Source organism: Syngnathus floridae, chromosome 22 (genome assembly GCF_059516105.1).
Source record: "Syngnathus floridae isolate MCC-2025c chromosome 22, RoL_Sflo_1.0, whole genome shotgun sequence".
Lineage (NCBI taxonomy): Eukaryota > Metazoa > Chordata > Actinopteri > Syngnathiformes > Syngnathidae > Syngnathus > Syngnathus floridae.
Genome location: NC_142434.1, coordinates 6,035,143 through 6,051,501, shown reverse-complemented (window position 1 = coordinate 6,051,501; position 16,359 = coordinate 6,035,143). Strand labels below are relative to the sequence as shown.

Genomic DNA, 16,359 nt, shown 5'->3' with positions numbered 1-16,359 from the left:
TTCATTCTCCAGGCTGTTAGGACCCTGAACTCGCTACCCCCTTCTGCGTAGCGTGCTGCACTTTTGAGCCATTTTCTGGAATGTCTGCTGTACGCTCACTTGCTCCTTTTTGCTCCTCTTATTTATTTGTTGTGTTATTTATTCATTATTTATTCAGCACGCTGTTGTTTACTTAATTGTCTATTGTGTGCCATGTCTTGTCACCGTGGGATAGCGGGGAACGAAATTTCGGTTTCTGTGTGTCTTTGGGATGTGAAGAAATTGACAATAAAGCTGACTTTGACTTTTGAATTTTTTGTTTTTGTCTTCTTTTATTCTTACATGTTGGACTTGTGCATGTACTGTATATTTTGTTGCTTTTGTCATGCAGCTGAGAGGATCCATGCTGACCTTTGGTGCTGAAGACCTGTTGTCACCACCTGCTGGCTGTCACCATCGAGCTGCTAAGGCATAAGGTACTCGAGCTCCTTCAAATGTGTTGATTGCTAGAGTGACTGAAGCTCACTCAGCAGAACAATTTAGAAAAACATATGTATGGCTACCTTGTAAGTGGAGAGTCTGAAATTACATGTGGGAATCGATACATTCAACCAAACGCATCAGGACTTTATTTTAAAAACATGTTTTTAAATTTAGCAAAAATTTGTGATGAGGATGAACTCAACAGTTGAAAGTAGGCACAGTTTGAATGAGTCAAAAAATGTAGAAAAAAAATCTTTATTTTGAATTTTTGAAAAGAATAACATAGATACAAACTCTTTATTTTGAAATTTTGACAAGAATATAACATTTAAAACCATCATTATTTTGGCAGCAGTGATCCAGTAAAATACTGTAATCAGTACCCAAAAATGCAAAAACTGTTTATAAATTTACATAATATTAAATCATAGATGCAGTCACATACTGTAGAAAATTATGGATTATGGAAAATACTGGATCCCCCTTCCAGTGAATTACATTTTTTACAGTGTACACTTGCGCAGTAACAAAGCTTTTTTGCATTCACAATTCATTATTTGAAATCACACAATTTATAGAAGCTTCCTTTAACCAGAATGAAGCAAAAACCTGTCGACTTTTGGACTCTCTTTTCCAAGGACAAGACAACACGGCACGATTTCAAAACCAAAGAAAGAACAATATGTACTGACTATTCTCCCTACACTTGCGCGTTAGTGAACATAGCACGCTTGTTGACATTTCATCTGACATGATATCGAGTTGGCTAATAATAGCTAAGCTAAATGCGACTACTGTATGAATTAACTTTCAGGCACTCGTTGGTCTGAGGACCAGGTAGACTCTACTGCTCCACCTGTGGCTTGGATGAGATTGGAAAATACGCTGTGGTCATCTTGCACATGAAGGTTTTGACTTGTGTGCAGGACATTAGCTTCCATCTTCTAGTCTGAAAAAAAAAATCTATTTCAGTGGAACGTTCAGGTGTTCTTCCAAATGCTCATTTAGGCTCGCACCTGCCATAACAGAGCCACGCAGTTGTTGTCGAGTCCAAGCTGGTTGGGTTCTCCTGCAGCCCAGTGAGTGAAGGTCACCTTGCGTTGGTCCGACCACACGAAAGTGCCAGGAAGCGCCAGGTCGTTCAGTCCGGTCCACAGGTCGTTGGTTTCTGCAGAAGACAGATGGGAAGAGAGCTCTCGTCCGGTTCTCAAATTCGTTCTAAGGAGACTGTTAAGAATTAGCGGTTGGGATGCGCACCAAATCCGGAGGCACTTTTCACCCGAGCCTGCTCCATCTCAGTGTGGATGGACACCAGTTCGGCACCAAAATGACGGCACAGCTGTTGAGCATCAGCCCAGTTTCTTTTGTCCTCAAAATATTTGTAGCAGAACCCCGCAAACTCCTCCCAGTCAGGTGTCAAGCATCTCGGCTCTGCAGGTGAGATTCCATGCGGGTTTGACTTGTTGGTGTGATATAAAGAAATGGTTTTTGAACTCACCTTCGTCTGCAAATGTGTAAGCTAGAGCCATTGGGTCATCCAACCTACAGATAATCGATAATTGAGGCTTTTCATGGGACTTTTCTGTAAAATGTTGGTCGGCCACTCACTGTCTGGAGGTGATCCCGTTCTTGGTGGAGCCCGTGTAGACTTGCTGTTTGGGAGCTCTCATTACAACACAATCTCCTCCAATGTCGTTGTGAATGATGCCGGCGTGAATAGCGGCTACACAGATGTTCGAGTCCTGCAATCACATAAGATTGCAGTCACAAATAAGAACTCAACCGGTGGGTCAGGCAATCACGTACAGCTGAGTAGACCATTGTTCCGCGGACAAGGTTTTCAGATTTGGCACAGCCCGGCGGACAGTAGAACCTGAAGAAGACACACGTGTTGTGAAATTGACAACAGGCATGAGGTCATGAAATATTGTGTCAAGCGTGACTTACGTCATCCAATGGGTCAAGAGAAGGCTGTTGAACTTTCTTGCACAGGTCATCATCGCATCTGTCGGACATGAAGTGAGATCATTGCATGTTTTAGGGATGTTTTTCCAGCAACCGTAGCGGCGGATTGGCTCACCGTTATGTGCGCATCCTAGGATGTCTAAGCGGAGGCCAAATTTCGGACGCTTCTCCAACGGCAGGATGCGGATGTACTTAGCGAATGCAGGCGTGCCAAGCAGATGAGTCCCCCCACCGATAAACTAAAAATCAAATGTTTCCTTGTTAGTGGTGAAAAGATTGGAGGATAAGGTTAATTCCTGCAATCACCTTCCCGTCTGGGTGTTTGGTCCAGTTCCTGCTATCGACGCTAAGCTTCATCTCAAGTTGGATGTCCCAGGAGTGAGTATTACTACACCCCTGGGTCACGATGCCCGTCACCTTTCTCGCGTAACCAAGGTTCACCTGGATCCAGCTGCCGACGGCTGGAAGAGGTAGACATTAGCGGAGACCAAAGTGCCAAGCTGTCAATTTTCTACATACGATTTTTTGACGGCTTCCAGCAGGACTTTCCGTTGAGGCGGGCTTTTTCGGGGGTGGCGTCTTTCATTGATGAGGAGGCTTTGAAGAGCGAGTCTGCGATGGTCCCGTTCGCGATGCCCAAACTGTCAAGACATACTGAGGGGAGCCAAAAGTCACTTGAATTTGCTAAAAATGTGGCTATCTGTCCCCTTGCAGGACTCCTTGCTTTGTTTTTTGGTATCACAAATCACAGGTGTCAAATTCAAGGCCCGCGGGCCAGATCAGGTCCACCACATCATTTTATGTGGCCCGCAAAGGCATCTCGTGTGTCACCTCAATTTGTCTTGTCTTCCCTTTCAATTAACAACGGTGAGATATTGCAATTTTTTTTTAAAAACCCACTTTAAAATAAATTTGATTTTTTTTTTTTATGCTGGATTCTGTTGTCTGTTTGCAAAAAAATTAAGATAATCATTAATGGCCCCATGAAGAAAACCATAACTACAATGTGGCCCGCAAAAAAAGAGTTTGACACCTCAGTGCAGAAGATTAAGAGACGTGAAAGCCACCTTTCTGTTCACAGCTATAGACCATCTCCAGATATTTGGAGACATCAGGGCAGGACTCGTCCTCCAAAAGCTCTATTTGGCATTTTTGGTGGCTGTTGCACATTTTCCTGTAGAGCGGGAGGATGCCTTCCACTGCGCAGTAGTCTGCAAGTTACAACATAGCGGTGAATCTGAGATGGCCATGACAATTTATGGACCTGAATGACTTAAAAAAAAAACAAAGTCGAAGCAAACTAGCAACGTTTCTCCATAGACATTCATTCTGACATGGAAACATTGGTTCATTTTTATTTGGTTCCATAGTTCTTTTGGAGACTTTCTTGATGAGCAACATCAAAACTCTCAGATCTTACCGTCATCTGGGCTGCTGTCCACCGGGCAAATGTTGTCACTCCGCCGTCCGTAAAAAGCAGACTGGATGCTGATGCGGCTTTGCTTCTGACCCTCACATATGAGTTCAGCAGAACGGTTGTTGCAGACAACGATCTCCTTAAAGCCTGCGAAAGCATCGTCATGTCATTTTTTTGTCTCGCATCCTTTCAAGTCACCGTTCAAGGAGGCTTACCGTCATGAGGCTGCGGGGGGTTTGGAGTGTTCACTGCAAGAAAAAAGCCAAAGATGCCGAGTGAGCACGTTGTGAGAATTTGGCGAGCGTCTTTACGTCTTACCTTTTTTCTTGCAGATGTAGCCTCTCTTCTTACGGCAATCGTCAAATTTCCAGCGGCCGTTGCTTGTGAGTATGGAAAGGCAAGATGCACCAGAAAGGTCACTGGGGTCATCTGGGAGGAGAAGACAGATGCTCAGCACTGCTCTTTTCTTGAAACATCAATTGCGTTTTAGACCCACCTGCGTTCATGAGGACGTAACTAAATGGGGATCCGTCAGTCCACTCGCTGCCGTCTTTTGTAATGTTGTTGTTGACGCCCAACCACAGAGAGGGAGCACTTGGCAGAAAAGTGTACAGACCTTTGGAGGTAAAAATAAAATACAGTAATCCCTCATTTATCGTGGATAATTGGTTCCAAAAACCAACTGTGATAAGTGAAATCCGCGAAATACGGTCACCATCAAGAAGTACTGGGCAGGCTAACGAGTTAGCGGAAAGATGCTAATTCGCGATCATGCTAACACGCGAAAACGGACTTCTAAAGGAATATAAACGAACATTTGGAGCATTGTCTTAAAGGTTAGACACGTTTCCTCAATTTAGAAGTTTTATTTTGACTTTTAAATGTTTTTTTTAATTTGGGAAAGCAAATCCACGATGTACTGAAGTCGCGATAAACGAAACGCGAAGTAGTGAGGGATCACTGTAGTTTGATGATGACACGTAATTTGAATGCCTCCCTAAATGTTAAAATTTGTCCGAGGAACCAAAGGCAGGTGACGTCTCGAGTTTCGCCCTAGTTGGGGGAATTCAACAGCCCTGATGGCGACCGGACAGATGGACAGCCATACTTTTTATCATATTCTGTTCGTGCAAGTCAGTGATGCTGAGGAGGTCGCCTCCGCGGTGGAGGCAGTCGTCTCGCGCCTTCTCCCAAGTCTTGGTGGGCCTGCGTTGGATCAGGTAGCACAAGTTGTTGAGCTCCATCCACTAGCCACACTTTGTGCTCCAGCCTGCAAGCGAGACTCGAGTCAGTTGAGGGCAAACTGATGACGAGACTTCATGTCGATGCCCACCTCCTGGTGGAGGAAGAAGAAAGTCTTGGACCTTGTCTGCGAGGAAGCGAGAGGTATCATTATGAGAGAGCACATGGAAGTGGAAAGCGAGTGGTGGTCATTTTCGTACCGTTTTTTACAGATGAACGGCCGACTATCGCTGCAGGGCCAGTCCTCAAGTTGTCCAGTAGGGGACAGCGCACAGCAGCCACCACGTCCTGTCGGCCCGTTTGGTACCCACTCAATGTTGCCCTGCGAATGACACGACAGATGTGACTTCTGTGCCTTTGGTGTTGCTTCCCACTACATTTCCTTGTTCCTCCTAATTCACTGGTGTCAAACTCAAGGCCCCGGGGACCAGATACGGCCCACCACATCATTGTATGTGGCCCGCCAAGACAAATTGTCCATTGACTTCCTGCATCAGTACTAAAATTGTCTTCATATATTTTATTATTCATCTTTATAAAATATTTGAACAATTTTTACTGACCTCTGATTTCAAAGCTACTTATCAATTTGTCGTATAGCCTATACTGAGGCGTTTGTACATTTATTTGGGTTGACAGCCACCATGGCCCACCGAAGGGAACAGAACTGCGATGAAAATTTGTTTGACACACTCCTTATGTCCTCACTAGGAACTTTTGCCTTCCTATATGCCCGCTTCATTCTTTTCCTACTTGTGTAGCTGGCTCTTTCACTTACTGTCGGTGTTGCATCGCTCCACTCAAAGTTGTCCTTGTTCTTCTTGAGTCCCACCCAAGTTTGCAATCTTTCTGCTGCATATGGCGTGTGAGCTTGACACAATCAAAAGAGCTTTAGCGCAACAAGAGTATCCAAACTTGTCAGACGTGAAGAGCTGTGAGACGATTGAAGGTATAAGCAGTTTGCCTTGATGCTCACCAGTCAAGAATTTACCCTCGTCCCGTGAGAGGACGCTGGCCAGATGACCTTTCCATTCTCCGCAGAACTTCTCAGCCTCCATCCAAGTTCGCATTGTCCCATCAAAGTGATAGCAAGAGTCCCTGTACAGGAAGTCGCCAGTGTTGCAGTAGGAACCTGAAGCCGCCAATAAACACAAATTACAAAACGACAACAAGACGGTACAGGCGTGAAAAGAAGTCTCACTGCCACTCACTCTCCACTCGATTGTAGCCAAATCCGTAGTCCTTGTAGGAACACAGCCGTCCTTCCGGGCAGTCTGCAGAAAGACGACGTGATTGTGCTTTTCTCCTTTCAGCATCACGACAGATGTACAGACTCACCGTCCGGGGAACGCTTGCACATGTACGCCAATGAGGATCCGCAAGACCCGTGTCGCCACTTGCCAGGCTGACTGAGGTGGTGCACACCTTGGTTGATGTACGCGCAGGACTCAACGTTGGTGCTGTCGGGAGAAGAAAAGCTTATTTTTGACCTGGTGACCAAAGAGGTGACCTCCTTACCATTTATCTTGGCGTGAGTCCCAGTTGGCGTAGGTCGGCGTCACACCGGTGTCGGACCAATTCAGCCTTTTTTCTCCCGCTTCACAAAACTGACACCAGCCTTTTTGGCACTTCTGCAAAGTCCAAAGCCATTGTCATTGACGTACCCGTAGCGAGTCAACAGCCCCTTGCATTTTCGTCTCACCAGATTGGAGAGTCCGATCCAGAACGGCTTGTCGCCCATTTGCGCTTTCACAAAGTTTTCCTCGTATGATGAGGTGATGGAGACCAGATCGCCGCCCTGCCAGAGGCAGTTGTGACGAGCCCCCAGCCAACCATTGGTTGCCTCCATCTTCTTGTAGCAGTTGGAGCCGAAACGGTGCCACCCTTCGGTCCTTTCACATGTCTGGACGACTGAAGACACATTTTGGGATTACGCTGATGATATAGCGCATAGGTGTCAAACTCAAGGCTCGGGGACCAGATACGGCCCACCATTTCAATTCATGTGGCCCGCGAAGACAAATTGTGCATCGACATCAATACTAAAATTACAAATTATCTTCAATTTTAAAACGACGGGTAATGCTTGCAATTTTAATTACCATTTCGAAAATATTTGAACAGTTTTCATTAGTTTCTGATTTCAAAGCTAGTTCTTCATCTGTTTGTTGTGTAGCCTATACTGTCATAACGGCCCTCCAAAGGAAACTATGAGTACAATGCGGCCCCTGACAAAACTGAGTTTGACAAGAAGTAGAGTCATTCAGTTTCAAACATCTTGTCTTACCTCTTCTCTTGCAGACGTAGCCGCTCTTCTTCTCGCAGTCGACAACTTCCCAGCCACCCTTGCCACTTAGTAAGGAGTTACAGTGTCCGCCGGGGGGGTTACCTAGAAGACCACAGATGTTCAGCGCTCCTACACAACGTCGCCAGCTGATAAACATCGGCGGGGGTTTAAGACCCACTTGCGCCCAAGTGGACATAACTGAGTGAGGATTCTTCAGATTGCTTGCTGCCGTCTTCAACAATGGTGTCCAACCACAAAGAGTGACCGTTCGGCAGAAGACCTTTGGATCAAAGACAAACACAGAACATGAGTTTGAAACGGCTTACAAGTGCGTGTGCAAAACGCTTAAATAAAAGTGCCGGTGACGTTAGGGTTGCATTCTTGTTGGTGGAAGTCTTTTATCGTTTCTTTGGAACAGGGGTGTCAAACTAATTTTTGTCACCACCAGCCACATTGTAGTCATAGTTTCCCTTGGCGGGCCATTACAACTGTCAGCGTCTTTTATATACAGAGTATAGGGTACTCAACAAATAGAGCTAGTTTTGACGTCAGAGACTAGTAAAAACTGTTCAAATAGTATTAAAAAATGAATGGTAATAAAAATGACCAGCAATAGCTCTATTTTTAAAAAGTGAGGACAGTTTGTAATTTTTGTAAAAATTTGATGCAAAATTTGTCTTTGCGGGCCACATAAAATGATGTGGCCGGCCGTATCTGGCCCCCAGGCCTTGGGTTTGACACCTATGCCGTTTGGAATAAAAGACAATTGGCAAAATGTTGATGTAAGTTCTCTCGATTTCACTTTCTTTGGAATGGATTCTTTTGGAAAGCCCTTCGGCCACAACAAGAAAGCGCAACAGGACAGCCCACCATGTATGAAGGTGTGTTCGTGCGAGTCGGTGATGCCGAGAAGGTTGCCTCTGAGGCTGACGCAATTGTCTCGCGCCTCCTTCCAGGTCTTGGTGGGCTTGAGGTTAATCAGGTAGCAGAAGTTGTTAGAGGGGTTTTCCTGCCACCAGCCGCACTTTGCGCTCCAGCCTGCAAGAGAGACTCGAGTCACTTGAGGGCAAACTAGCCACAGCATGTGGGCTACCGAGTGAAAGCCTACCTGATGCCGATTTCGACGGCGGAAGAAGAGGAAGAGAATCTCTGACCTTCCCTGAAAGAAACAAATATGACAGCGATGAGAAGACAAAGACCAAAGTGAGCCGTGGTGACTTTCTGACCTTTTTTACAGATGAAGGGCCGAAGGTCCGTGCAACCGCCGATGGTAACTTGACCATTGGAGTGCAGTTTTGTGCAGTCACCTGAAGCTTTTGGATAATGCCACGGGACGTCGGCCTGCGGAGGACACAGCAGATGTGACTTGAGCGTGTTTGGAGTTGCGGTTGCTCAGATGGCTTCCGACTTCCAAGTTGTTTCATTGATTCATATCTGTTTTTCCCCCTCTCACCGTTCTCATAATTTTCATAATCTCTTGAATCCTTAAACTAAAAGACATTTTTCCCTTGTAACATGACTCAAGGAAAAGCAAATTCAAATCCGTTTGACATTTTCCTCCTTATTCAATGCAACTTTGTTCAGCTAAATTACAGGGGTGCCAAACTCTGGCCCATGGGCCAAATGTCGGCCTGCAGTGTAATTATATTTGTCCCACGAAGACAAATTGTGCATCGACTTTGTGTCAATACTAAAATTGCAAATTGTCTTCAATTTAAAAAAAAATTCTAACAAATTTTATTAACATCAATCTTACATCAACATTTTGCCAATTGTCTTTTATTCCAAACTGCATAGGTGTCAAACTAAAGGCCCCGGGGGCAGATACGACCCGTCACATCAATTTATGTGGGTTGCAAAAACAAATTTTGCATCAATTTTTTACTAAAATTACAAATTGTCTTCACTTTTTATAAATAGATATATTGCTATTTTTATTACCATTCATATTTTTAAACTGTTTGAACAGTTCTTACTAGTCTCTGATTCCAAAACTAGTTATTCATCAGTTTATTGTGTATCCTCAGTCCTAATGGCCCTGCGAAGGAAAGTATGACTACCCCTGTGCTAAAATGACACTTTTTGTCCTCACTTTTAACTTTTTGCCTTCTAACATAATAGCTTCATTCTGGACAAATGACACCTTTTTAGACCTCTGTTGCATACGTGTCACTTACTGTAGATCAGGGGTCACCAACACGGTGCCCGCGGGCACCAGGTCGCCCGTGAGGACCGCATGAGTCGCCCGCAGGACTATTCCAAAATTAGCTCAAATAGCGGCACTTGTCAGTGAGCTGCATCTATTTATTTTACAGTCGAACCTCAGTTTTCGAATGTCCTGGTTCTTGAACAAATCGGAATTCGAACAAAAAAATTCGAGATTTTTTGGCTTCGGTTGTCCAACAAAATTCGGAGGTCGAACCTCGCGAGATGAGCCGGGAGGAACCGAGAAAACCCGACCGCGCCGCCCGGATGCCGACTGACTCCGTTGTTATTGTATTTTCGTTACTTTTAGAATTGTATTAACCCCTAATCATGCCTCCAAAGAAAGCAAGTGAGAGCAGTAAAGCCATCCTAAAACACAAAGACGCTCTTAAAGCAATGCGACAGTGAGCACCCGGCGCGCTGTGGTTGCGCGATCGGACCAAATTAAGCTCCCTGCGCACTGAGGTCCACTTAAATTTTGGAAAGTACATCAGGACTTTAAAAATATTTTCTAAATTCTAGCCACGGCTCTGTCACAATAATGCGACCAGCGCGGTGCAGTTGCGCGGTCGGCGATGCGCTACTGTTGCGCGTTCGGTGGTGCGCTGCAGCTGCGCGATCGGACAAAATTAAGCTCCCTGCGCACTTAGGTCCACTTCAATTTTGGAAACTACGTACATCAGGACTTTAAAAATATTTTCTAAATTTCAGCGACGGCTCTGTCACAATAATGCGATCGTCGCGGTGCAGTTGCGCGGTGGGCGACGCGCTACGGTTGCGCGTTCGGCGGTGCGCTGCATTTGAGCGATCAGACAAATATGCGCAAATGAAAAAATGCTTAAAAAAGACGCGGGTTTTTTGTCTTGAAACGGATTAAAAATGTTTCCATTATTTGTAATGGGAAAAATAGATTCGGGATTCGACCGATTCGCTTCTCGAACCGCCTTCTGAAACGGATTGTGGTCAAAAACCAAGGTTTGACTGTATTTCTGCTATTCTTGTTAAAATCACACTTACATGTTAACTGCAAATGACAATAATAACACAGTGAAAGCCGAATTGAGAAAATTGGCTATTTCAGAAGTGTATGTCAAACTGGTAGCCCTTTTGCCTTAATCAGTACCCAGGAAGTAGCTCTCGGTTTAAGAAAGGTTGGTGACCCCTGCTGTAGATGATCCGTCGCACCACTCAAAATTGCCATTGATCTTCCTGAGTCCCACCCAAGAGTACCATCCACTTGCTGCTCGCCGATGAGCTGGAGGAAAGCAGAATAAGCACTTGTTGTCAAACATTTTGTGACGATTGCTGGTGTTGTCAGTTTGTCTCACCAGCCAAGAATAGCCTCTCAAAGTAGAAGTGGATGCTGGTCAGGTGACCTTGCTTTGTCTTGCAGAAATCTTCAGCCGCTTGCCAAGTTTTAAATGTCCCCTCAAAAAAATAACAAGAGTTGTCGTACAGGAACTCGCCAGAGTTGCAGTAAGAAGCTGAAACCCAAAGGAAATGAATTACAAAACCACAACCAGACGGTGCAGGTGTCGAAAGAAGCGTCGCTGCCACTCACTCTCCACTCGATTGTAACTGTAACCTAAGTCTTTGTAGGAACACGGCCATCCGTCCGGACAGTCTGCAGAAAGACGACGTGATTGCGCTTTTCTCCTTTCAGCATCACGACAGACATGCAGACTCACCGTCCGGTGAACGCTCGCACATATACGCCAATGAGGATCCACACGATCCGTGTCTCCACTTGCCAGGCTGACTGAGGTGGTGCACACCTTGGTTGATGTACGCGCAGGACTCAACGTTGGAGCTGTTGGGAGAAGATTTTTTTTTTTTAACCTGGTGACCAAAGAGGTGACCTTCTTACCTTCCGTTATGATGTGTGTCCCAGTTGGTGTAGGTCGGCGTCACACCAGTGTTGGACCAAGTCAGCGTATTTTTTCTACCTTCAAAAAACTAACACAGGTACTGGTCACAGTTCTGACAAAACCAATGCCCGGTGTCAGTCAACTTTCATCTCACCAGATTGGAGAGTCCGATCCAGAACGGCTTGTTGCCCATTAGCGCTTTCACAAAGTTTTCCTCGTATGACGAGGTGATGGAGACCAGGTCGCCGCCCTCCCAGAGGCAGTCGTGATGAGCCCCCAGCCAACCGTTGGGGGTCTCCATCTTTTTGTAGCAGTTGGAGCCGTGAGGATGCCATCCGTTGGCCGTGTCACACGTTGACTCATAAACGGATAATCCTGATGAAACCGCAAACTTGCCTTGGTCATTGGTGAAAACCAGAAATTCAGCAAACAGGCAGGAATGCAGTCGTCCTAATTCAGTTTTTGTCAAATTGTGTCACCTGCATGACTGATAAGACTTTTACAAGGCCTAAAAGAATATAGTCACAAGAAATCAACAAGGTATCCTTTTTATCACGAGATAATCATCGAGTTTCAGGATGCTGAATAACTTCAAGGACTGTTGCACATGTCAAAGAACGGAGGAAATTCATTTCACTTCAGTTGTGCTACCACTTGGCCAGAGACATTTTTTTACTCAAATACTGCCCACAAGGTGGCGCTACATTCAATTTCACTTCCGCTTTCATTCTCTTGAATCTTGAATCTTGAATTCATCAACGCTGAAGATGTCATTTGCAATCTATGCAAAGGAAAACGTGTTGACAAGTCGCGCCTCTTTTTTTTTCATCGTTATAAAAAAAAATCATTCCCATTTGCACATTTGTGGTGCATCTCTATTCCAACATACGTATGATAGTCTAGCTCGTCAACATTTTATAAACTAGCTGACAGAAAAAACGTTTTAAAATAAACTGGCTTTAGTTGTCTCCCCATTTTATGTCTTTCATGTTTTTTGCATCGATATAGGAGAGCTACGCCAGGGAGCGCCAAAGCAACGGGTGCAAAGTTATGTATTTATTTAAAAGCTGTTTGTTCACGTATGATCAATAACAGAGGCACATCACTGATAGTCCCCCTCCGCTCTCCTCTTATCTCTCCTGCCTACACACACGCACACGCGCTCCAGTGCGCGCTTCCTCGAGCACGCGCTGGAGCCCGTGTGTTTCCATTTGAAACATCTGATGACCTCACACTTGACACACGTTTGCTGTTTTCATTGGAATGAGAAAAACAATCGTTTTTTAAGTGTAATTGCGAATATTAAAGCAATTGGACGTGTGTGAGGGCGTTTGCGTGTGCGTGCATGTAAACAAAGACACACTGCCATATAGGGTGCTGGATGTGTTGTTTGACGGGAGGGGCAAAAAGTAGCAAAGGTTAACCTATGAGATAGGTTCTAAATCCTTTAATGCTTTTAAATTGGATGAGTATATCGGTCTTCATTTCAAATGCATTGTCTGGTTTCCTATTGAGATGTAGAGGGGTCTTTATAGACTAAACATAAATATTAAAATGCTTATTTTATCATTTATGCCTAGCCTCACATTGAAAAGCACACATTTAACATATCAGTGGACTTTATTGCAGAAAGGAGTTAATTTCACGACAGAGAATCTGTCTTTCAAGAAAAGTGATACACAATTTTGTATTCACTGTTAAGAGTGCTGCTTTACTCCAAACACTTTTATTTATTCATGTCTACATTGAGGAGCTCAAGATATCGGGGTTACTGCATGTTCATATTTTGCAATTACAATCATTTTCTTGTTGTCTCACTTCATTTAAGGAACCTTTTTCGGATTCGGTTTATTCGCAGAATTCTCTAAAAATCCCGTGCGCATTTTGGGGGTGGGGTGGAATGTGCCATTGTTTCTCGCAATTATTGTTAAAAATGTATAAAAAAAAGACTGTTTGCAATCACATAACTAAACATAAAGGGAAAAAGATGACCCACAAGGTTTAAGAACAAGAGTCACGTGACAATTTTGGTCAAACGTTTGACCAAATTTGGGTTAAAACCGGACCGATTATTTTTCGCATTTCACACCCCATTTTTAAACAAAACAACCCCCAAAATGGTAAATCACTCATAATTGGGTCAAATTCACCCAGTTCCCTAGATTGGTCCAATTTTTAATCGAGCGATGGAGCCGCACTGCCATTATGCGAACCATGCGTCGTTCCAAAGTGATCATTAGTGTACACCAGTCGCAAAGTTGGGCATTTTCTTGAATGTAACTTACCTGCTGCACAACAGTACAATATCCTGGCGACGCAAGACAGGAGGATCAGCTCCAGGCGCGCAGCCGGCGGGGTCCTTTTGGCGACGAAGCCCATCGGAGAGGACGAAAGCGGAGATCCCGATGTGGTGCTCCGCTCAAAGCAAGTGATGTCCGACGGGCGCTGGCTTGCGTGTGTGTGTGCGTGAGAGTTAGGTAGGTTTTGTTTTCTCTGCCTCCTTCCTGTTCTAGAGAAATATTTCCAATAAGATACCACTGGCAACAAAGTTCCCAGTACATGCCCCATGTGATGCTCAGGTCATCTTAGTTTCAAGGTTATAAACAGATTATTTTGCTCAGACAATGAAACATTTTTTAGCTGTTACCTGCTGCGTCCACCTGCCACAATTGTCTTGGTCAGTGAGGACAACAAATGGTTTAAAATAATAATTGAATAATACATTTCATTCTACTTAATCATATTTACTTACATCAATAGCTTACGTGTGTCTTAAAATAATTCCCCGAGACAAAAAGTCAGTAAAGGCTGTTTTAAAACCTTTTGTGACTATCGCTTCCTTATCCTGCTACCTAAAAAGCACTAAAAGGAACAAAAAACAAAGGCTGTTTATTGCCATTTTAATTAATATCACTATAAAGTGACTTCTGCCCTCATCAGAATCACAGTATCGATCAAAGCGCAAAGGACTTATTGTGAGATGCTAAAAAAATGAATACATAAAAGAACAATGATAAGTCTACTGTAATTTGTTATACCATTTTATTTGACATTTTTCGTGGTTTTGTTCCACATTCTGCTAGCAACATTGCATGCATGATTTTATTGTCGTTATTGGACATTTTGCATTTTGATCACAATTATTTTCTAGTACAAATTGGATATTTTGCATCACATGTCCACTGTCATGTTTGTTCGGAAATTTGCAATACATTTTTAAATGAGCCAGCTTGCTTATGGAATCCCGCAGGTAAGTGAAGGCCCACTATGTGCTTAAATCCCACAGTTATTGTCAACACGCTCATATCTTACTGCAGGTTTAATGTAAATATAAATATTTATTTTGTTACATTTGGTAGCTTGACCAATATGAATATTAAACGGCACTTAGAAGATGTTAGTAAGGCGCTACAATAAACAAATAAAGTTCAATATATCAACTTTTTGGGGTGAAATGATAAAGTGTCAGAAGTACTTTTCTCTTTAAAGAGTGTTCTCAATTTATTATTGCGCCTTTTGTGTAAAAAATAACAAAAAAGTCCCGTCTACAAATGTGTACCGTACATGATTATTTTGCGTTATCTTTGAATCGTTGTATAAAGGGTGACGTTCCTCCGCACCACGAGGTGGCAGCAACGTCTTAAAGGCGAGCAATACAGTGCATTATGGGTAAAGGCTTTGAATAAAAACGACGTGCCACTGCCTGGTAGTCGACGTCGAAGTTACGTACATACGTCGTGTGGTGATACCTCTATAAAACTCCCGGGTTTTTAGCAGAAGAGCTCACATTTTTCCTTTTTTTCAATCAACAAATTTTTGAAATGTATATCGACTCAATGGAGGTGACCAGTTCTAAACACATGGAGGCCGTACGGTTAACCTTGACGCCCGCAACCAAGCTACGGTGGACTCAGCTTCGAGTGGCCGCCGAGGAGGACGAGGCCTTCGGACAGTGTCGACGCAGCGTCGCCGGTGTCAAGTCGACAAGCACCAGGAAGCGAAACGGACGGGATCGTCGTCGAAAGTTGACCAACGGCCCTTACAACGCGGAACCGAGAGAGGAGCGACGAACCGCAAGACGACTTCACCCTGGAGCAATGGCACCGGAGAACACAACGCAGTACTTGATACGCGAGCATGCAGACAACATGGCGCTCAATTGCGTTATCCCAGAGAACGAAACCCCCGCCTCGCTCGGTACTTCGTCTCTTTACGGCGAATGCCTTTCACCCGGCAGCGTGTACACAGCGCTGGATTCTGATTATTATGAGAATTGTCTTGCATTCCAACAGAAGGACTTTGAGGAAATATATGGCTCGTGTTGGTAGCATCGAGGACGGAATGACGAAGCAGCAGCAACTTTTCCCCCCTCTGTCGGAAAAGGTGTGAATATTGCATTTACACCTTTGGGATCTTGTGACCGAATCGAACAAAAGTGGTGCTGGCTTGTGTCAATCATGTAAATGTCGGACGATTTATGGGCTGTATTTGTCTCGCAGTGGGCGCCCAGTAGGGAGTGCTCTTCCCCCTCGCAAAAGCCTCCCCCCGCGCCGGCCCCCCTCGACGAGCGAGCGGAGCAAAAGGGCACCCGAGCTGGCGGTGTGGCCACTGCTTGCAAAGTCAGGTAACCAAGCCACCAAGGGCAGGTATTGTTGCACTACTTTGTCCTTGAATGGTGCCATGCAACCTGTCACACTGTGTGAGCGTTTTCCAGGTCAGCCCTGCCTGCCTGCCTGCCCACCGGGGAACTACAGGCTCTGCTGCGGGGAGACCCAGGAGCTCCTGAGAGGTGACTTTTAGAGTGCAATCGAAGACATTTTATTATAAACTCGATTACGAGTCGCGGAATCGGTTTAGATCGGGTTTGTACTGTAAATACACGCGGCGTGGATTTTTGTTACTGAAGATTAATC

At 44.6% G+C, this 16,359-nt stretch overlaps 2 protein-coding genes across 3 annotated transcripts; both read right to left on the bottom strand.

The window, feature by feature from the left end:
* Positions 1-701: 701 nt before the first annotated feature.
* On the bottom strand, positions 702-5,400 carry LOC148379451 (C-type mannose receptor 2-like). 2 transcript variants are annotated; one of them, XM_088367508.1, is made up of 18 exons: positions 5,290-5,400; positions 5,178-5,215; positions 4,953-5,114; positions 4,341-4,460; positions 4,163-4,273; positions 4,060-4,092; positions 3,848-3,991; positions 3,495-3,638; positions 2,947-3,081; positions 2,734-2,888; positions 2,543-2,666; positions 2,410-2,467; positions 2,269-2,335; positions 2,071-2,204; positions 1,961-2,004; positions 1,720-1,893; positions 1,479-1,630; positions 702-1,411 (listed from the first exon to the last, which is right to left on the bottom strand). In XM_088367508.1, exons 3-18 carry the CDS (start codon positions 5,086-5,088, stop codon positions 1,307-1,309), a joined length of 1,836 nt encoding a protein of 611 aa, XP_088223634.1. In that variant the 5' UTR covers positions 5,089-5,114; positions 5,178-5,215; positions 5,290-5,400; the 3' UTR covers positions 702-1,306. The 2 variants fall into 2 exon arrangements, with proteins under 2 accessions (XP_088223634.1, XP_088223635.1); XM_088367509.1 differs by having other exon boundaries at positions 5,178-5,213; positions 5,287-5,397.
* On the bottom strand, positions 5,355-14,384 carry LOC148379450 (C-type mannose receptor 2-like). Its single transcript, XM_088367507.1, has 20 exons — positions 14,199-14,384; positions 13,732-13,955; positions 11,601-11,821; positions 11,446-11,534; positions 11,267-11,388; positions 11,140-11,202; positions 10,907-11,062; positions 10,745-10,833; positions 8,600-8,714; positions 8,482-8,532; positions 8,244-8,411; positions 7,552-7,653; positions 7,374-7,475; positions 6,789-6,997; positions 6,605-6,717; positions 6,425-6,546; positions 6,298-6,360; positions 6,063-6,184; positions 5,865-5,956; positions 5,355-5,408 (listed from the first exon to the last, which is right to left on the bottom strand). Exons 2-18 carry the CDS (start codon positions 13,823-13,825, stop codon positions 6,066-6,068), a joined length of 1,998 nt encoding a protein of 665 aa, XP_088223633.1. The 5' UTR covers positions 13,826-13,955; positions 14,199-14,384; the 3' UTR covers positions 5,355-5,408; positions 5,865-5,956; positions 6,063-6,065.
* Between the last annotated feature and the right edge of the window lie 1,975 nt (positions 14,385-16,359).